Source organism: Blennius ocellaris (genome assembly GCF_963422515.1).
Source record: "Blennius ocellaris genome assembly, chromosome: 19".
In the NCBI taxonomy this organism is placed as follows: Eukaryota; Metazoa; Chordata; class Actinopteri; order Blenniiformes; family Blenniidae; genus Blennius; species Blennius ocellaris.
Window position 1 is genome coordinate 22733307 of NC_137668.1, and position 27840 is coordinate 22761146.

Sequence of the window (27840 nt, forward strand, 5' to 3'; positions counted from 1 at the left end):
GAGAGGAAGAGCCCATGTCCAATCAAAAGTTTCCATAGTGGGAGGTGTCATTTTGTTTAGTTCACCCGTGAAAAAGTAAACAGAGACGGAGACAGCGAGAGTGGGTTGCAAGTTATATCAGAGAAAAAGCGATCATTATCATGATTTGACCATGTAGATCGTGTGTAGTGAGTGAGATTAGAGTGTTTTTTAGTTTCAAGTGAACTCTTTTTTTTTTTTTTTTTCCTATCAAAACAATGAACGCCTTATGCCAATGCCTTATGAACGTCAATCAGGCGCTCCGACAATCCCCACGGTTGATCGCTATGACGTTGACCGCGCATCGAGTCGGTTTCGGAAAGCCCGCTTACCTCCGGTTGGCTCGTGCACCGCCAGTCATCTCATCTGCTCCAGTTAAAAAGAGCACAAACAAGCACGAGCGGTCGTAGCCTTGCGTTTTTTGCGTGGTATCCGGCCACATGGGACGCAGAAAAAGAGTGATTCGGAGGGTGAGGGACTGATCTGAGCAGGACAGATCTTGCGAGAGCCCGTCCATCACGGGGCTTACAAGGGCAAAGCTCCTTTTCTTCCCCTCGCTCAATCTTGTCCCTCGTTTAAAATGGGATTGAAACTGCAGGGGTGCCGGGGCCAGTTTAGCATATTTCAATAATGATTTTTTTTTTTCCCCGAAGTCATGAAATCTGCCGGCTGATGTGATTTAGCGGCACCTGGGACACGATTAAAAAGACTGACACAGATACCAAGTGACAAAATGAAACGTGGCCCCGTGGGGGAGTCGCGTCTTTGACCAGATTACCTATTAAGAGGCATTAGCTCGGTAGCGCAGGACGGCATTGTTAACACGTTACCGGAGCGCGGTGGAGGTTTCCTTACAGCCGCTGCCTCTCAAGACAAACGTCCGACGGTGCGGCGACGAGGGAGCTGAGGGGGTGAACGCCGCCGCCGCCGCCGCCACGATCCTCCACTCATTTGGTGTTCAACTCCATTATACGTCACCCCGGGGCCACTTTTTTTTTGTGTGTGTGTGCCTTTGATGTAATAATTTCATTAAAATAATCACTCCTACTGCAGCGTGTGCCTTTGAGATAAATGGCGCTTACATGACATGAGATACGTAGCAAATCTCAATATGTGGCTTTCATTTTCCACTCTCCCGTCTCCCGCTTTCATGTATTGACGGCAACATTTTTCTTCTGGGAACCCATGTCACTTACAGGAGTTATTACGAGAGGAACAAGTTTGTTATTTCCCTCAACCATCCGAACGCCGTGGTGTTCCCCGCTGATGGATTATGATTTTATATTGGCAAAGATTTCTGTCGGGCGGGATATTTCACAAACTCGATTGGGCCCGGTGGAGGTGGAGGTGGAGGGGGAGGTGGAGGGGGAGGGGGAGCGTTGTCCTGAATTACATCGAGCAACACTCTGGCACTCACGGGGGATCTTGATAACTAAGAAATCACCCGGAGATAATGGAGATTTGTCGGAGATCAACGGCACCAGTTTATCCCCGAGAGTGAAGGGCGCCAGCTCCACGGACGAAAAAAACAACAACAACAACAAAAAAATGGCTTGCAAGCAATCAAATTCACAAATAATAGCTGACTCCACTTTGGAACAATTAGGAAGCTCTTTTGATTAAAGCCACTGATAAAATGTCCATTAGGAATGATTAGAACACCATCAAAGAGTTATCAACACTTCCTGTCCATCCTATGCACATCCTGTCCTCTCTAGTGTCCAATTACATTTCCAACACAAGGAACATTATGGAAAGTACTTTTTATCTCCGTGAAATTGCTTCATTTTCCTGAACAGCAGTGTTGGTGGAGAGTTTGCTTTGGTCTATGGATCACTTTGAGGCAAACTTTTCCGATGTTGGACGGAGGAGGTAGAGCGCAGCGGCGCGGACCTGCAGGATGTCTGCAGGGCTCCATGAGGAAGACAGTTGGCCGTTATCTGTTATGATTAGCCAGCGATCCGAGAGGAGGCGGCGTCTGCTTCAGCCTCGGTGGGAGAGCCCGGCGCCGGTTTCTTCCCTGGATACAGTCGTGTGTGTGTGTGTGTGTGTGTGTGTGTGTACCTTCGCCTGACTTGCCTCCCCATCACTCGACAGTCACTAAAGAGGCCATTGTGCTTTTGCGTCTTGTGTTTTACCTACGCTCCACTGCGTGTGGCGCCATGGGAAATGGAGGCCAAGAGTGGAGAGGTGGCGGCGGCGGCGGCGGCTTGACATCACTGGAATAACTCGGCGGTATGTTTGTGTGGATTTTTCGGGCAAGGCTGTTTTTGAAAGGGCCTTAATGTCCCAGGTGGGGGGGGGAAACCTGCAAAAGGTCAGGGACAGTCAGTGATGGAGGAGTCAAGAGTTCAAACAACGATGCTACAACATGAGTGTCCATCAGGTAAAGGAGGGCAGATGACAATTATTCAACTTGGATTATTTTCAAAGTGGGAAGTTACTTTTGAGTTGCATTATTGTTTGTCCACGAAAACAAACGGCGAAGCCAACAGCAGTCCCAGAAATCTCTTCAACTGTAATTACAGTAAACATGTTAATGTACTTTCCATTTTTAACTCCAATGTTGCTTGGTGACGATGGAGAAATGAAAGAAACATTACACTGAGCTGCTTTTTGCAGAAAAAGTCAGGCATCTTGAGTGTTTGTAGCTCTTCTGCAGATGACAGCAGCAACAATAATTACACGATTAAAGTACATTCTAACTTGTAGTTACACATAAATACATGTTGCAGGGTTCACTGAGCACTATTCAGGGAGAAGGGTCTGTCACCTGTCTCAGGAAATGTGTAAACTATTGTTGGAAACCATGTGGAAAAAACATCAAACTCTGTTGATCGTTTAAGTCGTTGCCGTGTTTACATGCTTATGTACACAGCTGAGCACATAATCCAACTGAATCCAGTAACTTTTGTGTTTCCCATATGTGTAGTGAAGCTGCAAACCCTAACCCATTAACTGTGGGACATTTCGACTGTAAAATAAAACCGAAAGAAGCTCAGTGTCACACGACAATGTTTCAAGCGAAAACACTTTGTTTTTCTGCTTTCATTTTTAAAACAAATGTGTCTGTTTGCACAAAATGACCAAGGCTGAAAATGATGTGGTTTTAATGGGTGACCACAAGTGGGTGCTGTTGTTTGTTTTTGTAATGAAATCACGTGACGTTTCAGCAGAATACGGACTTGGAGTCATGAAACTCTGGAGGCAAACATTGAGAGTGCTTCTCTAATTTTCTTGGATTTCCACTTTTTTTTTTTTTTTTTTTTTTTTTTATTCATTCATGTATTTATTTATTTTATGTGCGGTATTGATTCAACTTTAGTGAGTGTCACATCAATGTGGACACTTCCCCCCCCCCCCCCCCCCCCCAAAAAAAAAAAATAGGTGTTGTTTCGTTCTCCCAGAATATCTATTTTTTAATGTAAGTTCACACAATCGGGAAAGTATTTCCTGCTTTTTCAAACAGGTGTCAGTCCTTGGTTGTAAAGCCTTCAATGGTCCATCGACCTACAAAAAAGAAAAAAAAAATGGTCCCACTTCAAGAAATCCAATTCCAATGAATTAGTTGTGATCAAAGCGGCATTAGCCTGATGGTACACCATTTTAATTAACGGCGTGGAGCGAGCACACATCCAAATCAACCAGGGCAGGGATCTCCAAGGGGCAGCCTTGGAAAGCACTGATGTCGAGGAGGCAATAGTTAATTGAGCAAATATGCCAACATCTGTGCAGGTGAGGCCCATTGATCAAACTCTGAAAACGGATCCAGCCTCAAGACTGACCAGTGGTGGTTGATTACAGACCAGCAGATCATTTGCTGAGGCCTCCGGTTGCCAGGTTTGGCTTGAGAGTCGGTGTCTTCTGAAAACGAACGAAGCGTTGTACTCCTGCGCTCCTGATTGAGACGAACCAGGCGGAAGTCACCGCGGATCCTTGGTGAGACATGTTCAGCGCGCGGAGGACGTCCTGCCGTCGCGCTAATGATCCGCGACTGGCAGAGACATAATAGCGTCTCCGACCCGGGGACGCCTCACTTCCACGGAGATACCTGGACGTGGCCTTCGTCCGACCACCTCGGAGGCTATTTTTACCGTAATTACCCTTTTACCGCCCTGCTTAAAGGCCCGGCTCTCTGAATAAATTATGTGTAATGGAGCCCCCGTCTGTACACAGATCTTTACACGTAAGGGCCTGTGGTGAATAATGTCCGTAAAGCATAGTTTTAGCCGCTCTAATTATACTATGAGCCCCTGTTCCTGTAATAACGTCTCCTGATTTATTCATGGAGTTTGCCATGCCTCCCCTTTAACGTTTAATGGCAATGGATCTTTCCCTATTAACCGCCCTTACCTTTAATTCGGGGGGAGTAGTGAGTCAGACAGTTGTGTCTGCGACCGCAACCAAAATTTCTCCTCCGCCTCGTTTATGGTTCGATTGTCTTTCTTTTGCCCCGTTCTTGATGATTTTCATTTCTCCTCCAGACGTGTGGGGAGTGGCGAAACGCGTGTCTGAATGCAACGTGGGGATAACGTATTTTCATCCCCGTGAATAAGAGGGAGATGAGGAGCGCAGCGCCGGGGCTTCTGCTGTGTGATAGGAATCACATAATAGACCGGCATACAGAGAGCTGTCCGTCAAACTCTCCCAGGAGAGCCGCGGCTGCTTCCGATGGAAACAAAGGCAGGTTGGAGACAGCCGGGTCCACAGGCAAACTCTCTCTCTCTCTCTCTCTCTCTCTCTCTCTCCTATCTCCACCCCTCCGTTCTCTTTGTCTCCGTGCTCCTCTCACCGATTCACCACGCCGGCCAGAAACAATGGCGAGCGGGATCGTGGCGCGGAATACCAAGCAGGGGGATAATTCCCTGTTTCCGAGTACAGCAGATGTCATTGGCGTTCCCTCGGAACTGTTGCATTCTGCGCAACCCGTCCCCGCGATCCCATTGTGCCGACTCTCGTGCTCCGGCAGGCTTCCGCGTGTCCGCCGCCGGCGGGCTTCACGCTTAAGCCTCAACAAGCCTCAAATTTACATGGAATCTGTGCCGGGGTTGATTGAGTTTTATCCACAAAGTCTGAAACACTCCATCATTCTCTTGTTCTGGCGAATCTGGGGCCTGTGTTTTCTCGTAATGAATTTTGTCCTCTATTGTCCTTCGCTGGATGAAATTACTTCTTTTGATCAAGCGAATTGGGTTTTACTTGCATCCGCTCGCTCGTAACTCTGTTTATGCTTTTACGGGCATTAAAGATTTGTCATAGTAATCAAAAAAAAAAAACCCCAGAAAGAAAATAGCCCACCTCTCCTGAAAGTCTGAGCAGTAAAATGAATCTCGGGTTCCTGCAAACCAGGGAGCTCTTGACCTTCTAGACATTTGTTGAAAACAGTAAAGTTTGGTTTTACTGCCTGATGCCGCCCGTAAGCACACATATTAGCGTTTCCACTCTAAGTACGATGCAGCATTTATAAGATTGGTGCTCGTTTATTTATTGGCGCGCTTCCGCAAAAAGGGAAAGACGACGGCGTTTTAAAGACGTTCAGCACCGTTATTGCTCCTGGAAACCCAACGCCGCCGGCTAACGGCTGACCTTTTAGCTTATCTGACTCTGACACAGGATCTATAGCTGCCACGGATAATGTGGAAGCGCTTCCCACTCACCATGAGAGTGCATTAGTAACAAGTGGAGCAGAAATGAAGGATGCGCCCCCCCCCCCCCCCCCCCCCCCGTGACCCTGAAAGATCTTCAAAGTAAACTTTTCAATCTCTTGAAATAACAAGGGGATTGGGGTTTGAGGAAATCAATCAGCGACGCACTTTTTTACCGCCGGCGAGTGAGCGTGCAGACGGTGCGCGTCCGCACGGGGAAATTCAGCGGTGAAGTGTTCGGCGAAGATAGCTGGCTAATCACCCGGCGAGCTGCTGCAGGTTTGCTTGGTTAAAGGATCAAGGAGAAAATGGCAAAAAAAAACAAAAACAAACAAAAAGGGGCGGGTTGAGCCAACAAACCAGACAAGCTGCCACTGGTAAGATTATGATAACAGCAGGAGCAGAATATAAGCATCTGTACTCAGCGCCGTTGGCTCTTGCTCCATGAGAGGGCGACTGGCCGTCTGATTTCTTTATGACGGGTTTATTTTCTTTCCCCAAAAAGATGCACCGGATACGCCTCATTTGGGTCACTTCAAACATGCCGGGCCTCCTGTTGATTGCGTCTGGCGATGTATACACAGGTATGCCCAGAGGTTTCTGTGATTGTGCCTGTTGGGCAGCCGCTGCGTGGCGCACACGCATCTGAATGTATACAACCGTCGGTGTTGGCAACGAGGCGTCGAACTAACATTTGCTGGTGAAAACCAACAGGAAGTTGCTTGAGAGGACATTTATTTACACCACCTGAAGCCGGGGAGGAAATGGCAGAACACACTTACCACATGTGGTTGGGCCTCCGCGGCCCTCGGAGACTCGTAAAGACACAATGCCGCTCTGTCCCGACTCCATCGACATGTGTTAGAGCCTTTTGAGCCCCCCTGTTTCCCGGCATTCGCTTTCTTCTTGTGTGATCCAATCAGCAGTGGACAGCTTTGAGTGTGTTGATTTACTGCTGGCACTGGAGTATATAAGTGACCATAATGATGGAACCTTGCTTCTATGTTATACACAGTGATATACTGTCGGGTGGATACGCATCAAATTTGTAGTTCTTTAAAAGAGAAACATGGTTTTGATGAAGTGTTTGATTTCTAGGTGGGACTAGATGTCACTTTCCTTCACTGTTGATATCTCCAAACTCAACCACATGGTTTTTCACTGATGTGCAGGTTAATTTCATAGCACCTTTCTTATACGTATTTTCATCCCTGTGAATAAGAGGGAGATGAGGAGCGGAGCGCCGAGTCTTAATACTTGCATAGATCACCTGTATCTATGTAAAACTTTGCTAGTAGCCTGCAAAAAGGTGATTAATGAAGACCGGTACAAACCTGAACCTCCTAACCTCGAACAATGGATGGATGTGTTCACGGACTCTTAACTGTGGGAAAACAAAATACGTTTCTTTCTGAGAAATAGAACAGGCTTTTTCAAAAAAAATGGGAAAAGTGGATTACGTTTTCTTTCTGAGACTGCCTTACTACCCTCTGTTCTGGGTTTTGTTTTTGTCATTATTTTATATAATGTCAAAATGATCGAACGAAAATCAAGCAGTATTAAAAAGAAAAAGCCAATTTGAAAAATAGTGAAACGAGTGTCGGGTTGTCAGCTTGCATTTCGTAAATGACCCACAGTTACCGGTAATTTTTTAAAATTTGGTTAATAACTCTTGTAAGTTACTATTCATATGTTGTACTTTTTCTTGTGTATACAAATGAGTTTATTATCTCATCTACGGCACATTTGGGTCCCTGCTATGTGGCTAAATATTCAGTATCATTGATGTGCATTCAGATCTTTCCCGACGGCTGCGAGCAAACATCTGCACGTGGTCTGGATCCACACGGTGTGACGCCAGTCGAAAGTCTGCGATGCAGCTTAAGTAATTGAATCAACACTCTATCCATTATTACTGATAGCTTCCCCCACAGACGTTGACATCTATTAAGGCTCAACCCCCGCGCATATTCCAAAATCCATCCCGCTCCGTGCGACGGCGCCGTCGCCGCACGCAAAATCAAAAGAAGAATAAAAGGCGACAGAAAATCAACAGGCTGCTTGTTTACCAACCGGCGGCTAAGGTAAGAGCTCCGGGGAGCTGACGGACGCTCTCTGACAAAATGAAATACCAATACCTGAGTCGCGCTCCACTTACATGCCCTAAACAAACCTCTGGCAAGCATTGGAAAAATAATTACGTGTGTCTGGGGCGCCGCTGTTGGAAGAGGTTGACGGCTGAACACTGGCTTTGTTGTCCCCGCGACTGGTATACAAGCTCACTTAACGGCACCGTGTGCGTTTCTTTAAGGAGATGTTTTACCTCACAAGTGCCTTCATACACAGTTCATAATGTCACTGTTATGCCTCCTCTAAGGGATGTAAACATGCCATCTAAAAAACAGGGATATTGCTAATTTTTTTCAGGTGTGATGATTGAATTTGCATTGCACAAAGCAAAGCAGACTAGAACAGTCCATTTTGTATGTTTTTAAGTTAAAACTTTCCTTGTGTGGGGGCGTCTGCTTACACAACAACAGTCCTCAGACCCACTGAGAACACACCTTTTTGAAAACCGATCCGATTGTGCAATTTTTTTTTTAATTCTCCAATTATGTTTCCATGGAAACTGGATCAAAAACAACTTTTCTGAAATGCAGAAACTGCACATGAGCAGCGCAACTGTAGCAGATAGATGAGTGTAGATATCGTGGATCTTCTGCACTTGTGCAAGTTGATGGTCGATAACGACACTCAACACTTTTTGAAAAACAACTTCCAAGGTGGAACTTTGCAAAAATGCAACTTTTCTCAAACCTATGACTCTGTCTCCCTGTAAACGTCCAAAACTTTTTCACGACTTTTTGACATATACATGTCGGCCGGTGTAAATATTTGCATTACATTTCTGTCGTTTTTGTGTAAACGGACATCTTCTTCAACAAGTTGTTGTGTAAATGCGAAACTCTTCTGAAACGAAAACAAAAGTTAAAACTTTCTTGTGTAAATGGAGCCTCAAGGTGGATTCACACTCCATAAGAAGAAGAAGAAAGTATTGTATTTTGTATTTAGTTGGAAGCTACTAGTTTGTTTTATACCAGGCAGACCCGTACCAGATTATTCTGTTTCCTATTGAGGCACCGTTCTTCAACTAGTCCAGATACTTGTTAGTACCGAGTCGGAACAATCGATGCAAAAAGAAATATTGTCTGAGCGGAATGGTCATGGGTCCGTTTGGTTTCCATACTCTTCCTCTCTTTTCTCCATTTCATCTCACTTCTCTGAGGAACTGATTAAAAACAAAACCAGCAGTCAGTTTATCTCAGCGTTTTAGGACTTTATGATGTTTTAGCATAACACTATAATCACTATGGCTCTGTGGAACATTGCTGTTTTTTTTTTTATAGAGGCCATTTATATGCATTATGCTTGAGCCACATAATTTAACTGTGCAGACACGGAGACAAAGGTTGAGTGATAATTCTCAGCAGGAAAATGTCTGGGTGAAGATATAATACTCTGTTCTCATTTCGCACACTCCATTGGCCAGGCAATGGCGTCATTTGTTTCTCACATTAAGTGCCAGACTTGCACCTTCTTTTTGGCTTTCAGGCCACCGGCTCCCTGTAAAAAACGAGCAAAACATGAGTGATTCATCGACGTGCAGTGAGCTCTGTAACGATCCGGTTTCAGTTTGTGAAACTGCGGGCCTCTCTTTTTTTCCCCACAGGCGCCGGAGAGCATGTGGTCGGACCCTCGCTGGGCCTGAAGAAGTCCAGCTCGCTGGAGAGCCTCCAGACGGCCATGGCGGAGGTCGCGGTGAACGGCGAGATCACGGTGGACAGGCCGCGCTCGCGAATCATCCGGGGCCGCGGGTGCAACGAGAGCTTCAGGGCGGCCATCGACAAGTCGTACGAGAAGCCCGGCGTCGCCCCGCCAGAGGAAGACAACAGCATGGACACGGGTGAGCCGTCCGTCGCTCTCTACGTGAAGCGCAACCACTGTCTGTCAACTCCCAAGTTCATTTGTGACGTTGAAGTCAGTGGTTAGGGACATTCATCAGAAACGCATAAAAAACTGAAAGTGACAAAGCAAAGCTTCTAAATTCTCCGAAAGCATATTTATCAATGTGTTGTTGTAACTAAAATTGAATGGAAAAAGCAGAAAAATGTGTTTACATTACATCACGTTGTGTTTAGGGGGTTCGTTGCCATGGCAACGGTGCTTTGAGCCACTAAAAACACAACTGACTCCCAAGATGGAATTAAAAAAACAAACAAAAATAACCGCTCTCACTCCATTTCCATGGAAATAATTGAAAACGCAACTTTTCAAAAAAGCTCTCACTCCATCTCCATGGAAACGATTGAAAGCGCTCACCACTGCACCTCTTGGCTGCTCGTATTTCTATCTGAAACCCACATTAATGGCTTCTGAGGGCCTTCAACATGTGACGGTTGAACCCGGCGGTTAAAAGCTCAACGCGAGTTTGCGTGTTTAACTTTGTTGTTTTGTGTTTATTTGTGGCAGCAGATTTGAGTAAATGAGCATTGATTTTTGACCACAACCTTTCTCGATTGATTAAGTCTGCATTCGGTGATTTTCTATACAATCATAGGAAAACAAATTGGTTTAGACAAGTTGTGATTCAGGGTAATAAGATATGACGACTCGAAGTTGCACCAATCTTGATCAAATTTCGACAACATGGGAAAGCTGCATTCGCCAGTCGTGCTTGCTTTATTCCCCATTTGTTTACGTCGTAGCATTACATAACAAAGAATGAAGCTTTGTGCTCACCAGCAAGTTATCCAGGTTAACAATCCCTCCTGATATGTTGATAGATGCGTGTGTGCAATAGAAGGGCTCGGTTACACACTCATTAATATTCACATCGGTCATGTCGAGCGGGATCGTCGAAGGCTGTGGCAACACGCTGGCCCAGGAGCTTACATACTCTTAAAGTGCACTGCCGTGTCTTCCAACACACCAGAGTTTCTGCTGTTTACTCTCCGCTCTCCGCACGTACGTTGCTCTCCGCACGTACGTTGCTCTCCGCACGTACGGTGAATTCCTAACTGCATTCGCCGTGATTGGAAATGACAAAAGGGGGATGGCGTTTTGGCACGGAGTGCACAACAACTCTGCCTGGGTTGTTTTTAGCTGACTGGGAATGCAGGTGACACGACTCTTAGGGATCATTTACACGATAACGTGAACCCGCATCATTTTTTGCATTTTCATTTCGGAAAACTCGTGTTTACGCAGCAATGTTTGAAAAATGATGTCCTGTTGAGACAGAACGATGTAGTTAGCATGTTGGATCACGAGCTGGCGCTGTTGGTTGTTTTTGTAATGAAGCCACACACACGTGTAGAGAACGATACGATATAAACGTGAACACAGTAGAGTGTCCTCGACACTATTGTGGTCACATTATGCAAAATTCACTTTCTAATGGTTTTTTGCACCAACAAGACCATGTGAAACTTTTGAAAAGCAGGATAATATGACCCTTTTAAGAGTCATTCTCAACTACCAATACTGATCCCAGTGCCAAAAGGTTATAGCTCAAATGTAGAATATAAACTCTATATTGGAGAAAAAGAATTTGTTTAAAACTACTGGAATTATGCGTCCATGCAGCAAGTAAATTTTACTTCATAAGAAATCTTGAAATAAGATATTTAAATCTAGATTCAAGATTACACTTTAAAATCAAACATTGAAAACATTTGAATAACTTTTAAAAAAAACAGCCCAATTATTTACCATGTGTAAAACTATGATTTTTAAGTGATGTTTGTTACCCGGGCATGAGCAGATGAACTATTAACCCCCATGGGCTTTTTCGAAAAGTTTGAAAAGTGACAGTTGCAGTGGCTCAGAGCCACATTGTTGACGTGCAAAACGCAACCAGAGTTTTACTTTTCCACGTCCAAATGCGTCCTCATGTACACTGAAAAACGTGGGAACGACGCGGGGAAACGCCGCGCCGCTTTGAGCGACGAGATCTGTCCTTTCTCATGCCTGATGACAAAAACAAACGCGCCGCATACTGAGAGACAGCCGTCTTAGATTATTTAAAAAAAATAAAATAAAAATGTCCCTCCCTTCCGACAGGTAATAACGCCGCAACGCAACAAGAGTAATCACTCGATATAAATTTCTTTCACCATTAAAGGATTCCATTAAAAGAGCTGGGGGACATGTGAAGAAAAAGGAGGAATTATTTGCCTGAAACGCTTTGTTCTCATAAGCTCTGTCGGCACGCCACTAAATACAGTCTTATCTCAACCAAGAAAAATGGGGGAAGCAAGCGATTTTCCCCCCGCCGCTGTATATTGCATTCTCCCCATGATATTCAAATAACTCTGTTTTTCAATTTAGATAAAAGCAGCCGGTCTGCGCTCGTCACCGAGGTTAATAGTCAAAGTTGACAGATAAGCCTTGCCTTCCGCCGCTCCCAGACTTTTATTTACATATAATAAGAACGTGGCTTCACCTAAAGAAAATGTGTCCCCACAAGATATCCCGCTGGGCCGGGAGAAGAAAAGAAAAACACTTCCCCCGCGTGCTACTTTGTGTCGCATTGTTTGAGGGGGGAAAAAAAACGAAAATCTACCTCGTCTTCGGTGTCTGACAATTTCACTCGTCTGTTATCACCTGGGCCCGCAGGACGGACGGCCTGCGTGTCCTCTGTTATTAAGCCCGGCAAGTTTAATGGAAGACTCCCTCCAAAGTGACAAAATGTTTCCCCTGCTCGTCTGTCTCTGCAAATTATCCCTCAGTCTTTTGACACTTTCATCAGCGCTTCTGTTTGACATGTCACTCTTTTTTTTTCTTCTTCCCTTTGAATTCCCCTCAAATGCGCCGTCGACGGCTTCACCTCTTGAAGTCTGATGTCAAAGACTTTTGTTGGGGTTTTTTTTTTGATCGGAGACAGCGTCACTTTCTGTCTGAAAGGCCCATATTAAATAGACGCCAATGAAATATTGAAGTTAATTGGGAAATGTGGAGGAGCTCTCATGCTAAAATGAAGTAGACACAAACTAAAAATGCCAATGAATGAATAAATGAATGTGCAAATGGTGGTATAGAAACTTATTAAATCCATGTTATGGCCTCTAAATCCAAAATGTACACACATGCCAAAAAACAGAAAAAATGTATTGCAGCATGTTTTAAAAGGAATTTAGAGGAAGCAAAAATATCAGTATTTGTTTTTCAATACGAAATCCTGCAGCCTTTCCACCACAACAATTTTGTCCGATTCGGCAGAAACACTGAAAACAATTTGGTTGATTTAAAAAAAATCAATGGAACTTTATTTATAAAGCGCCAAATTCAGTAGTTATTTCAAGGCACTTTGTCCTGTTTCCACGGAGACGGGGGTAAATGTTAGAGAAGATCATAAAGTTAACGTGGAGCTTCTTAAATGATCTGAATCAAACAATTTAAAGACTCTGTCGTGTGTGTCACCTTCCCTGACGAATGGCCACACACTCACACAGGATCACACTTTGGTTTTTAACCCATACCTCTCTATGCACACTCGGCCGAAGCCCTCTGGGAGCCTCCGGATTACAATGTTTAGTGCGTTATCTGCGGCTTGGCATCGTTAAGCAGTTGCAACATTAGCACCGCTGCTAATCTCGGGTCATTTGAATAGGCGGATCCGGCTCGCAGCTGCTGTTTGCCACCGAGGCTCTTAAGTGGATGATAAGCAGGCGGCAGATTGAGCGATAGCGTCGACACCCATCCAGAACCTGCGCCCAAATCTGCGGAGGTAGAGAGAACAGAAGAGGGGAAAGGGGGTGGGGGGGGGAACTGCATAATCGAGCCGATTTTTAAACTCCCGGCTCGTCGTGTTGTGATCCCGGTAATTTCCTCCGAGATGGCAGCTGAAAAGAAATGGCTGATAGCTCCTCAGATCGCGAGAGAAAACAAACTCCGCTGTTCATCCTTGATACGTGAACACCCCCCCCCCACTCCCCTACCTCCTTCTCACCCACCCTGTCAGTCCTCTTCATCACGTATGGAGAGAATCCATCAGCCTCTCCCTCACGATAAGGGTTTTGTTTTTTTTTATCCCCAGATCAAAGTGAGGAAGTTACATGATGACGCGCGTGTAATAACTTTTATTTTGAAGGACGTCCACCTCGCTGATGCGGCGCGAGACAGAAGCCACGTCGTTTCCGCAGCTCCCTATAATATCTGCAATTAAGATCCCAGCGAGCCCCACCACACCACACCCTCTTTTTTTTTTTTTTTCAAGATTATTTAAATGTATAATTACTGACAGATTAATTACATTTTGCACATCGGTTCTGATTAGACGTGATGGAAACTTTGAGTTTAATCAACCTTGCATCACCTAAGGAGTTTGGATCCAGTTTGATGTGTGGATTGAAATGAGTTCAGACATAATTAAGAAGCTGCTTTGTATGAGTCTCATTGTATTCAATCACATCTTTTTTGTCTTTTTTTTTTTTTTTAGTGTAAGAAGAGGAAAAAGTTCTGTCGCCATCTTTGTGAAATGTACACAGCTGGAATAACTTGAGGCTTTAAGCTGAGTGAGAATGCGTTCAGCAGAATATAATCCTCAATGGGTTGTGCTGTGTAAATATAGCCTGCGCTAATGAGGCACATGAATTCAGTGTGTTTTGTTCAAAGCCGCCGTTCCTCGTGGGACACAGAATTCTTTATTTTATAATAGTCGCTACCAAAAAGAAGGAAGCGTCTGATTTCTAACACAGCTCCGGGGATCTGTGGGGAGTTGACTGGAATCTAAAAGCAGTCGCACTTTCATTTTGAAGGTGTGTTTGGGATCGGAGCATTTTCAAAAAGTTGCATTTTACACGTGTTTACTGTGGCCATGGGCTTCATGCGCTGTAGCAGCGTTTCTGCAGTGCTTTTTGTAAAATTTCCAGCCATTTTTTTTAAAAAAAGTCTTGAAAACCATTGTTTTCTGGATTAGGTTTATTTATTTTGCACACGTGAACAAAAGTGGTGCACGGCGGGAACAAAGCCTGATGGAATCAGTTTGAAATAAAACTAACTAAACTGATGGGCATTCCACCCTTTTCAATAATACAATTCATTTTAATAAGGCTTACAAATATAGTAAAAAAAAATAAATGAAGAAGAAAGTACGAGAAACGTCAATGTGAAATTGAAAAAAGGAAAGAACTGAAGGATCATTATCAGTGGAAGACGGTGGAAACAAAAGTAATCATTGTGAATCCAAAAAATAAAGAGACAAAAGTCCAAGAATAATCAATGTTGAATAGGAAAATAAAGCTAAATGTTTTGCATTTTCGCTTGAAAATCTCCGAAACTTCACCGACTTCTGGTTTCTTCTTCCACAATTCCTCGTTGTTCATCCCTGTCCTCTCGCTCACCGTGTCTCGCGTCTTCCTTCCAGTGGACGAGGACACGGAGGGGAGCACCCGGTCCGGCCGCGAGTCGATGTCGACCAGCGGCGACCTCGCCGTGGCGCCCGGCGTCAACGGAAACCTCGCCCGGGACGACAAGGACCGCAAAGAGCGAGCCTCGATGAGGGAGAAGAAGAAATCGGAGCGCGAGAGAGACAAGGACAAGAACAAACCCAAGAAAGGCGTTCTGAAGGGTCTGGGAGAGATGTTCAGGTAATGAACCGATCAACACCCCCCCCCCTTCACCATGTGTGTGTGTGTGTCGCCCCGAGCAACGCTCACTATCTGCTTTATTTATTTCCACTCAACAACGTTCTCCACCGGATCATACAGAACGTGAATGCGTTCTCTGAGCTAATCAGGGACCCTTGAACCCTGTGAGGTGTGGAGAGACGATGGAGGGGGTGGGCGGGGGGGGGGGGGTATCGCCCTTGAGGGCCTCTGGCACTTTTGAGTCAGATTATTTTTAATAAGGGCGCCATGTTTTATTCATAGTCGCCAGCCGCGTATCCAAACACGCTCAGCATTTGTTAACCAGCAGACAATGTTCGGGGAGCGCACGGGTGCTACTGGGAGAGCTGTGATTCCATTCAGGGAGTAGAAAGAAAAATGAAGAAAAAAAAAAAAAAAAATCCTTAAAGATGATAAAAAAATCCACTGCAGGTTATAATTGTTGCCCGTAGCCGCTATTCATCACACACTCCTAAAATTTCAGAAGCGTGGTTCTGCTTTTAGCACCTTTCGTTTAAGTAAAACCACCAAGACATAAGAGTCAGTTAAAAGGAAAAGCGTCCGACTTTCTCTTGGAAATTTGCGTGTGTTTGGACCTATTTACATATTTAGGATATGCAGGATTACTGGACAGGATCCTCATGATGTCATCAAGATTTGATTACCGTAATTTCCAGACCATAAGCTGCTACTTCCCCCCCGCAGCTTAAACAACGACGCGACCAATTTATGTATTTTTACGGGTGAACAAGCTTCGTGCAGGTGATGCGTTCAGGTGCATCACGGAAATCTTTTTTTTTTTTTCTTTTTAAATTTGGTGGTTCTGGCTTGTATTCAAGTTCAATTCAACTTCATTTATACAGCACCACATTCCTTTTCCGCCCTCACAGAGGTGGCGACTTTCTGCTATTCCGGTTGTGTGTGAGGATAGTCCAGAACTTACGGTAAATCCTAAAGCGTGTCACAACACATTTTGGTTTCGGACTCAGCTGGGGTGGTAAGATTGTGCCATAATAACCTTATAATTTAAACAATCAAGTTTTTCTTTGTATGCGGAATGAAAACGTCGGCTTTTCCAAAACAATTAGTAGAAGAAATGACTACTTTCTATTGCAACATGCAGTGAAATGTCCCCTCCTCCCAAAAAAAACCTTGGATAACTGCTGCATTTTGCATGTTTTTACAAACCCCAGGCTGGATTGGAGCCTGTTGTTGGTCCATTTTGTCCCGCGGGCATCATATTGTCTCGTGACCAAACCAAGTTCTTCACCTTGGACGGAGTCAGTCAGTGACCTGCAAAGAGTCTTGATGAAAACCAGCATCCTGAGGGGAATCCATCCCGTGTGTCTGAGTGCGGGAGTCACTTTAATTATTTCAATTCACACCTTTAAACGCGGCATAAATTAGCGGCGTGCCGTGAGTTGTCTTCCCGCGGTTTAGTTTAATGGGATTAGGTAGCGTGTCGCCGGGCGCGGCTCAGTAATGAACAGTAAAAGACGACGAGTGTGTTTCGAGGTCACGACTGAGGAACGCGGGAAGCTCTCCGCTCGCTCTTCTCATTTTCACTTTTGCTCGGCGGCTTTTCCTTTTTGGCAAGTGTCGGGGGAATGACGCGGCGCGAAGAGAAGGAGCTCGTTTAATGGAAGCCGAGACTTGAGCCACAAGGTTTGACCTTTTCGAGCGGCACGTGGAGCGCGGACCCCCAGTAGCTGCCCTACTTGGCCTCATCATCGTTCTTCATTATCTCCGAGTGCCACAGCCACTTAAAGGTTGGCACGCGGCGTGGCCTCGTTGACTCCGCGCCCCCCCCCCTCCCTCACCTCCGTTCCATACATCCACCTCGTGTGGCATTCAGGACCTCGGTGGATCCTGAATGCAGAACGGCAGCGCTCTGAATGGGTGTCACTCTTTCTTTTTTTGCGTTTTTTGTTTTCCCTCTCCGCTGCTTCGACTCCTCAAACGAGCTGTGACAGCTCTCACTCCGACACATCTATCTGCACTGCCCCCCCTCTGTTCTCATCCCGCTTTCCCACAGTCTGCCAAAGTTTAGAAACGGCAAAGAGTAAGTTGAGAATGAAATGCGTCCCGTCGGAGGCAATAAGAAACTTTTTTTTTTTTTTTGTTTTCTCAAAAAAAAGCTAAATGCCTGCCGGTCAAAAAGGGAGTGAAAGCTCCGTCTGGTGTGTGACTCACTTTCAGCAGTTTTTTTTTTTTTTTTTTTGCAAAAGTTTCGACTGATTTCAGAAGAGAGAAGTTCTCACTGTGAACGACAAAAGTTGAGCTGAGAGGAACTGAGGCCCGGTTTACACAACAACGTTTTTTGTTTGGGTTTTTTTTCACGTAAACTGAAAACTTTTGTTGAGTTTTGTGTTCCTGTTTACATGACATCAGTGATCGGAGCCACAGAAAAGGCAACTTTATGAAAATGCCTCCCAAGGCGGTGCTCCGTCTCCATGGAAACGGGGGAAATGCGACTTTCTGAAATGCTACTACTGCACGCGCTCAGTGGATGGACAATAATTTCCTCCATGGTGCCATGGTCGCGGTCCATATTCACCTGGGACTTGGTAGCTTTATTTTGACAGTCACTGTAATAACAATGCAACTTGATTGTCTGTTCATATCGTACTCGTACAACAATGCCAACATCGTCAATGTCTCTACGTTTCCATGTAAACGGCCATTGTTTCAAAATGTTGCTGCCTAAACGCAAAAGGTTTTCTGAAATCAAAACACAAAAATGAAACGTTTTTTACTGTAAATATTATGTAAACCGTGCCTAAAGACTCGCACATCAATAAGTCCCGTCTTTCTTGGAATTTTTCCCAAGCACACCTTTAAAAAAAAAAGACTCAAAATGATGTAGTACATATGCCAGGCTTGTAGGTGGCGCTGTAACTCCGCCACCAGAATTCACCAACTTCTGCAGCTCGATCTGGAGTGTGAAGTCGGCCATTGCTCTTCAGTGACGAAGAGGAGGGTCACGAGGTTATAGGTCAAGAAGTGGAGCGATGAGATTGTCATTTTCAGCAAATGGTGCCGTTTTAAAATTCCTCCACTCTGCAACTCTCTTCCACAACGATCTAGTTTTTTTACTGCACCGCGTCGGTGATCGGTCAAAAATAAATGTGGTCGCGTGAAACGGCGTCGTCGTTTGGACACGGCCTCAGACAATCACATCAACGAGTTCCGTGTGCGAGCGTCTCACCATCTGAGCGTTAACACATCAAAAAGGCACCGTGATTGGGTTTTAATTCTTTGCGCCGCTTGTCTCTGTGTTTTTTTTTTTCTTCCATTTGCATAAAACGAACGGCCACAAGCACGCGTTCTCCCCGCATTTCGCACCACGCACATGTCTTCCCGCCTACATTCCTCCCTCCGAGGAGATTTCAAGGAGCTTGCGGCACGCTGCAATTTGAGCTCATTTGCATGCGGGGCCTTTGGACGGCCTGATGAGCAGCGTAGCGCACGTCCACTTAATGGACAGCCTGATTGGGAGTGCATTAACATGAGAGCCCAGAGAAAAGGGAGATGGCCTAATATAGAGGGAGAGAGCGGCGGGAGATAAATACAAGAACGAAACTGTGCAAAGGAAAATTGACTGCCTAAAGCCCAGCTACCCTCCTGCTCCGGATTCATGTACTGGTATATAGCGCTGCACCATCCAGTAATGTATATCTTATAATCTTATGAATGAATAGACAGCAGTGTGCGTGCATGCGTGGCATGGCCGACCGGCCCGGGGCGGATCACTGTTATTCTAATGCTATCTGCTGCAGGCGCGTATCGCTGCGTCCGTGTCTGCATCCAGTGCATGGCGGCGTTACCCCCCCCCCCCCCCCCCCCCCAAAACCATTATGCATGATTATTCATGTCCTTTCTAGAGGATAACGTGATCATTACTTTCCAGTCGTGTCGGGTTTGTTGAGATGTTGGAAGCTTTGTTTTGCTCCAGGGCTCGGTTAGCATGCTAGCAGACAACGGCATGTCGGCCGGCCTTTAGAAAACCTAATGACGTGTTTTTGTGCTCCGGGAGGGACTGACCTCGTCCTTCAGAGCTTCAGCTCCGTCATCTCATGTGGTTGTGATTCCGTGTGACAGTGTTGTGTGTATCGAAATTAGATTGTTATAGTTTTACCTTAAGCGGTGAGCTGGAATTCGATTTTATATATATATATATATATATATCACACAATAAAGGAGTTACCACTTACGATAGGATTTCCAATTCCTCATATATGTTGTTTATGCACATCTTTAAAATGGACTTTCTGTTGAAACTTTTGTAATTTCTGGTAATAATTGTGAAACATTATGCAAAAACGTTGATTTAGTTAAAAAAATTATTCTTGACACCACAACCCAGAAAAACTCATTATGGCACTATTTTACTGGTCCAGCTCACTCAATATATAAAAATGGACTATATGTGGCCCAGAATCAAAAGGAGTTTGACGCCCCTGCTCTAAAGTTTATTTGTCGTATTATTGAATCCAAGAAAACCAGATTTAAAATAGTGACTTGTTGTTGAAAACGTTAAAAAAAAATTTCAAATTGGTTTTAGTGTTTTGGAGGCTCTCCATCCACATCGCCTCATAATTTAGATTTATGTAAGTTTCGAGGTTCATTCCATGCATTCATCTACTCCAATTCTAAAGCTGGGAATTTAATTAACCAAAAAGGAATCTGTTGTCTCAGATAATGTCAGAAATACAGTGATATGGGACTAAAAAAAATGGATATATATAGTGCAGTGGAAGAGTTATAATTACAATATATAAAGAGATTCAATGTTCACACATCTGATTAACAGCAATTCTCACAATCTAGTTGTTTTCCCCATGAGTGTGAATTTAGAGGTTGTGTATTTGAGCACTATTGCTATGATACTTCTAATAGTCCTCATTCATCTGTTTTGGCATGTGTGTCTATTTATGAGCATCACCCTCAGAACAGTAGCAGGTGGAGGCTGTGAAACTGGAAGGAAGGACTGGGATGGGAAATGGGGAGCGTTGGAAGGTGGGGGGGGGGGGGGCTGGAGCGTGTGCACTGGAGTGAACTGGGGCACCGAGTGAGAGGGAAAGGAGGATGAAGAGGAAGAAGAGAGGGGGGAGAAAAGAAGGCAGTCACGGCATCGTGCTACTGTCTGCCTGCAGTGTGTGTGTGTGTGTGTGTGTGTGTGTGTGTGTGTGTGTGTGTGTGTGTGTGTGTGTGTGTGTGTGTGTGTGTGTGTGTGTGTGTGTGTGTGTGTGTGTGTGTGTGTGTGTGTGTGTGTGTGTGTGTGTGTGTGTGTGTGTGTGTGTGTGTGTGTGTGTGTGTGTGTGTGTGCACGCCCGCACATCCAGGTGCATGTGAATTTGCGTGTTTGCGCACATGGAATGCATATTTGCCCGTGTGTACAGATGAAAAGACGGCGTTAATGGGCTCCGGCATCGCCCTCACCCTTCCTCCCCAGTGGTTCCTCACCCACACTCACCCCCCTGTCCCCCCCCTCCCCCCCCCACCCCACCCCCCCAACCAATCTGATAAGTGGCATGCCTCACGCCGAGCCATCAGCCGACACTGGAGCTCAGTGTGACAGCCGCCCTCCGCTCCTCCTCCCTTCAACCCCCCCACCCTCCATCACCTCCAGGGTGTGTGTGTGTGTGTGTGTGTGTGCCTCCTCCTCCCCCCCCCCCCACTCAGGATTGCACACGCAGAGTGGAGGGGGAGAGCAGTGAAAGGATGGAGTGGAAGACACTTTCTACCCTTCAATCTTTATTATTCCTTGGCGTTTAGGGATTGCGCTCGGGGCCCGGGGGGGGGGGGTGCACTGGCACGTGCACGTGCACGTGTGCGCGCCACAGCGCCACGAGAGTGGGTAGTTAGCGTGTTCCCATTGCAGCTCCGCGCCGCCGCACCGTACGATTCCTTCTGCTCGTGTGGGTGTGAGCGGCTGATGGCGGGTAACCGGTTTGATCATTAGCACGCTGACACGACACACAAATCAGCCTTGGCTTTTTATTACTCTGCACGCACACACATACACACACACACCAGGAGGATGCCTGCTGTATCCAGCACGCACACTTTTCTAAGTGTAACACCCGCCCATCAGCCTTTCCACTTTCCTCAGCACACACACACACACACACACACACACGCTCACATATGCTCGTAGTATTATGCCACAGTTGATTTGGAGACAGCAATTAGCCGCCTCCACATGTGGGCCCTGACATCTGCTGAATGTAATCTGAGAGAAAATGATAATTGTTCTACTTTTGCCGTGCCTCACTCATCATCGCGTCTGTGCCGCGTTAGTAAAGATAGACCACAGCGTCGGGCAGGACGCAAGAAGGAGGGGCCTCCCCCGAGCGATGTGACGAATCCCAAGAATTCAGTTAAGGTTAATTATGTGAAATAAAAAAAAAAAAAAAAAAAAAAAATTAATAGAACAATGTAAAACACCGTCGGGGTTTTGAAAAGCAACGAAAGCACATTTGACCGTATGAAACGATGTGTAATCATGTGCTGGATGGATTGTACTTCATCAATTCAAGAGGAAAATATTTCAAGTTCAATGAATATCAATGAAAAATTGTTCTCCTGGGTTCTGTTTTTTTTTATTAATTTTTTTTTACTTTTTCTGCTCCAGCAGTGGAATTCCTTTGGTATTTTGAGACCGGCGCTGTCAGCAGATGTTGCCACCTTGCACTTTCAGTGGCTCCGAGCACCGTTGTTGTGTAAACAGACACCCAAAACAAAACAAGGTTGACAATTTGATCCCCTCGCTGCATGTCCTCGCATAAATATTCCTCCATCCCCAAATTGCTGCCTTTTTAAACGAGCCCCTTGAATGCCACTCAACCCCATTGCCATTAACGTTTGACAGACGTGAGTAATGCCCTTCAAGACTGACGAAGCGTTAATAACATGCTTTATAAGAGAAGTCCATTTCCCTCTGTCACTGTGATCTGCATGAGCAGAAAATCCTCAGATTCTCTCTGAGCAGACAGAATTAAGACGAGGAGAGTGTCAACATGGAACAGAGTCCTTATTTGTATCCAAGTCCCCACATTTTTTCAGTATATTAAAGAATACCTGCTGTATATATACGACATGCCCAGTATTTCTGTGAGCAAGAGCACCTGTCGCTTTCTGGATGACGATTGAAATTTAATGAAGTTTCTCTCAACGACAGACAAACATTTTGCATTGGATCTGTCGGCGCCAGAGTGAAGAGGAGAATGGAAGCGTTTAACTTCCAAAACGTGACTTGACTTATGTGCTCTGTTTTTCGTTTTTTGATTATTTAGTATTGAAGTCGAGATCAAATAATTCCACTGCATTCTGATTCAAATGAATTGTCCTCATGTGGCCCCCTCATGAATATTGATCGTCTGCTGATGTTGTGGTGCAGTGGTCAACGCTCTCGCCTCACAGGGAGAAGGTCGTGGGTTCAAATGCTGTTTGGGCCCTTCTGTGTGTAGTTTGCATGTTCTTCCCATTTGTGTGTGGATTTCCTCCAGAGGCTGTGACGCCAGCACCCATATCAGCTCGACAGTGTGCAGAATACTAAAGATCTTGGGTCCGTTCAGGCACCATGTCTTCCTCTCGCGGCGGCTTCTCAGCAGCCATTTGGGTTTAAGTGCCGCCGATCCTCAACTTTGCTCTCCCTGCGGATTGGATGAGTGGGATTTGGACAGCTCGTCTTCTCTGCCCCCTTCTCGCGCCGGATAAATATTTCAGGGGCGACTCGGCGGTGAACTTTGGCGGTTTTCGCCAAGTGCAAAGTCATGCCTCAATATCACCTTCAAATGGCTGCACAGCTGAAAGAAATATCATGTCACCGAGGGCGGCATGAAGGGAGCGGGTCAGCCTTTTCAAGTCCTCGGGAAAAACATCTTTATCAGAAGAAAACCCCCAGCCCCCCCCCCAGCCCCCTCTGCCGTCGACTGTGTCTTCAAAGTTCATTCACGATCCCCGCCAACTTTAAAGGGGGGTCATCTTCTTTTCTTTTTTTTAGTTTCGGTAGGCGAACTGCCAACTCTCACAAAAGTCCCCTGAAAGTGACATACCATTACGCTCCTGTCAGTCATGGACCAAAGAGGCTTGGGGGGGGGGGGGGGGGGGGGGGGGCAAACAGCTAACAACGGAAAGTCCCCCCCGCACACTGAGAAGATTAGTGCCACTGACACAGAAAGTTGGAGATGAAAATGGTAAAACAAGAAAGCCAGGTACAATGCAGTCGCCACTTTGTGTCCGATATCAAAAGAACTGAATGTCAACATCGTATTTCCATTTAGGGGGAATTCAGATCCAAGGGAGGGGGTGCTGAGTGATGGGATTAGGCGGGGGGGGGGGGGGGGGGTTCGACCACCATGCAAGAATGAGAAATGGAGGTGGAGGTGGGGGCAGTGTGGGTCTGGCTGTCCGGTTACACTTCCTCTGCTTTCGGCCACTCGATGCAAATGTGATTGGGCAGCTCTGAAGCCTCCGTCAGACAAGCTCCGGAGTAATTAGGTTTCCAGTGATCATGCAGCGCAGCAAGATAGACCTTGATGTATAGGGAGTAATGGGGAGGCCTGTGTGTGTGTGTGTGTGTGTGTGTGTGTGTGTGTGTGTGTGTGTGTGTGTGTGTGTGTGTGTGTGTGTGTGTGTGTGTGTGTGTGTGTGTGTGTGTGTGTGTGTGTGTGTGTGTGTGTGTGTGTGTGTGTGTGTGTGTGTGTGTGTGTGTGTGTGTGTGTGTGAGAGGTGGTGTTGCACGATGGAGTTAATTGAATCTGAAATCTTGTCGGCCTGAAATGAGATCCACCGACGTCTCGCGCGCCGCGTCTCCTGCAGAGGGCTGCAAACACAGCTGAATTCATAAAGTGTGTTATTAAAGAGCTCAAATTAAGTGTAGCAGCGCACCCCTCCACCCCTCCGCCCCTCCGCCCTCCACCAGGCCCATGACTACTAATGATCCAACCCCAGTGGAATCTCCGCCAGACGCACCGATGGAAACCCAAGACTTTTCTCTTGGCCTCCCGTCTTCCCTCCCTCCGTCCATCATCTCTCCTTTTCATCAGCTCCATTTGCTTTGAGAGGGCAAGAAAAACCTTGAGTGTTTCTCAACTACCTCCCTCTGTGTGATATTTGTTGTTTCACACTTTGAAGTTTGCTGCTTCTATTTTTCTTTTCTCGCCCGGGCGCCAGATCGCTTTGATCAATCAGGAAAAAAAGGCTGTTCAATGCGAGAGAGTCGACTCTCAGAGGATAGGCACATTGGAAAATAATGACAAAACATTAAGAACATGTATATGGATGTGAGAGCGACGGAATCTCATTTGTTTTTTGTTTTTTTAAATAGTACAAATGAAGCACAAATGCCTCCGCACACCCACCGCCCTCTTAATAAACCACGTTAAATGTCTGTTTTTGTCCGCGGGTTGGGAAAAACAAAAGATGAGTTAGAAATGCAGAGCATGTTTGATATTACAGAGACGGAGGTGAGAAATGCACATGGGAGAATCTATTTATTTCCCCCCTATGTTCTATGCAAATGAGGCGGGCCGCCCGCTACAGTGGGAGTCATTACTAGTCTGCTCAGCCATCCAGCAGGCTTAGCATGTAATGAAACACAGGCCTTTGGCTGAAATGACCTTTCCCATTTGCCGCGCTCCCACCTGCCGGCGCGCGCACACACCTTAACGCGGCGGCGTGAGGATGACTGCTGGGAAAGAGACAATCACGGTGTGGGGTGGGGGGAGGGCCGGGGAAAATTGCTTTTGAATCACAAAGGTAATATCAATCGATGTTGAATTACACTTCTGATTTCCATCAAAGGCAACCACTTAAAGCCTGGAAACCATATCGTTCGCGTTCCGCCAGCGTCTTGACATGTGTTCGGCATGTAAAGAGAAAATGTCTGTTTGTTGTTTGTTTTTTTCTCCAGATTTCCTCCCGCCAGTGCTTTTAGTTTGTGCTTGTCAGATAAAGAGAGATTCTTTTCATGCTTAGATCAGGATTTCGTTCCCCTCCGTGTTTTGTCATGAAAGAATCTTAATTGGGTTCTCAGCGCCATACCAACGCGCCGGAGAGTCTCAGCCCTCATCCGCCCCGTAGTGGAGGAGGAAGGAGAGAATATAAGGCTGAGAGAGGGGGAGGGAGAGAGAGGACGTGTTGACGGATGATCACTGATAAAGGCCAAGTAATCATGCCATCGTGACATAAAAGATGAGCATAACCACGACTGTGTCCAAAATGGAAATCATTGAATTTATATCAACCGCATCTGTTGTAAGAGCGCATCTGTGTGTTGGCAAGGAGTTTCGTCTATCGTTCATTGGAACAGGTCCATCGTTCTTAAATTACTTCAAATCCAAAAAGCAAATTCACCTTTCATAGGTGACGGTGAAAAAGGAAACATTTCTGGAGAACCAGACTCAGAGGTGGAAACTCTGTGCTGTTCTGCGTACAGGTTACAGAACAGAAGGAGGACATTCATTCTACTATTAAGCCATTTTAATTTTGTGGATCATTGATCAGATCTTCAGATTTCTGTAAAATCTCGTTATATTTGCTCTGAGTTTTGTTGATAATAATCAGTTGTGGCCTGGATATTGGGGTTAATGTGGTATGTGCTTCACCTTTATACCATCCTCATTTCACTGTCTTCACTCGGCGAGTTGTTCAGATCTCGATGTTTAACGGTCAAAGATACAAAATTTACCAGTTTGTATTCAGGTATTTTGTTAAAACGTTCTTAAAACCAGATTGAGCTGTTTTGGTTTTAATGGACCTTGGTTGTGTTGGTTGTGTTGGACTTTGTCTCCTGATGCAGGCATAGGGGATGGATTTTTCACGTTTCATGTGGTTTGTTTACTACATGTGTTGAGCAATTTCACTGTAGTTTCTGGTGCTGATGCAGTATATCACCATACGTGTGACTTTTGATATATTTTGTGTCCATATACAATTGATTTTGTTGCCTAATGAATGCTCTCAGCCGCTTTTATAATGTGATTTATGGCGTTACAATTCTGTTCTTGCCAGTATATATTTTTTTTCTTTTCCCCACTGCTGTAGAAGAGGAGTGTCCGGGGTTATTTATCTAACCTCTCTAGTGATGTACGGTCACTACTCCGGAGATTCCTCAGGATTCCTCCTCTTGCTCATCCTCACTTTATTCACCATTACTGTCAATCCCTCCCTCGTTTTATCCCATGTATCCCCACACATACCCCTCCCCTCCTCCCTCTTCCCAGCTGCCCTGGAGATTCATCGTGGCATTGACAGAAAGACCTCTCCCGTCTCCCGCTGAATGCTGGGAGGGATGTTTATCACGGATCAGCAGTTCTTGCTGTCTCTGTTCTCCAGTGGACTCAAAACGCACAGGCCGGGCCGGTGTGCGTCCGCGCCTGTACTTCACAGTCTGACGTTCACGAGACTGGAAGAGCCTGCCTTACGTCTTCCACCTCGTCTGTCCTCTGGTTGAGAATCTCGGGGAAAATTGGACGCTCTGACGGTCACATCGGTCCCAAGACTAGTTCAGAAAAAGCTTGTATGATCAAACGTAACAGACAGGAAGTATCCTGAATGGAGCTAATTGGAGCTAATCTTATATTATAACAATAATCATGACCTGTTTTGTTTTTTTTTATTTTGCATCCCGGAGATGGAAGCAGTTGTAATCTATAAACATTTTGCAGCGGCAGTCTCTTATGAGTCTGTGCACATCAGTCATAGTTTTTTAACCACAATTCCCAATAATTCGGCGCTTCCTCCGTCGGCGTCGTCAGAAGAGCCGCGCCGCCTCTTGGCTCGCCGAATGCTGACTGCATGTGTTTGAGGCGCGTGGCAGAAGCCAAGCCGAGGACACACGGAGAGTGGCAGTGATCAAAATGGCCCATTAGGAATGCACTGTGCCGTACTGTATCTAGGTCACAGCCAGAGCCACCGACTGCAGCTCTTCCCTCCTCCTCCTCCTCCTCCTCCTCCTCTCTGCATGTGTAGACGAGACCGGCAAGCGATTAGCCAAACACGAGTACACGTATGCATATGAGCTTGTATGTTTTTTTTTTGGTTTTTTTCCACACAGTTTGTGACTCATCAAGGCACTTAAAGATCCGATTATGCCCGCGTGTACAGTGAGAAAACGAGAGTGCATAAGATGATTACAAGTTGTGACGGTGTCGCGCACAAGGGCCTTGAATCCATAGCCCAACTCCCCCCTCGGAGTGCGTCTGTGCAAATTGTCCTTCAGGAAACTCCCCGCTCGCCGCACTCATACACTTTAACAAATGGATGCATGAATGTGTTTAGACTGTTTATTTGTGTTGTAATGAGAGGCTTTAATCAGCGGTGTCAAGGATTTGAAAACGTTCCTCCGAGCGTGTGCACACACCGCCCTCCTCCTCTCCGTTCCGTCCGCGGGAACGCAGCTCCCGTGATTTATGTGGAACATTAAAGGCAATCATGTCGGGCCGAGCCTCGTCCTTTTGTAACACGCAGGATGTTTGAAATATAGAAAAGCCAAGCTTGTC

General features: G+C 45.8%; 1 protein-coding gene across 1 annotated transcript in view; it reads left to right on the forward strand.

The window, feature by feature from the left end:
* The window catches only part of LOC308144074 (partitioning defective 3 homolog), a gene marked incomplete at its 5' end in the record, with an annotated part of 381275 nt that overhangs the window by 244972 nt on the left and 108463 nt on the right, over nt 1-27840 (forward strand). The window contains 2 exons of the mRNA XM_080515105.1: nt 9394-9627; nt 15091-15313. Of these exons, the coding sequence (XP_080371231.1) occupies nt 9394-9627; nt 15091-15313 (457 nt within the window). The remainder of the gene's footprint in view (nt 1-9393; nt 9628-15090; nt 15314-27840) is intronic.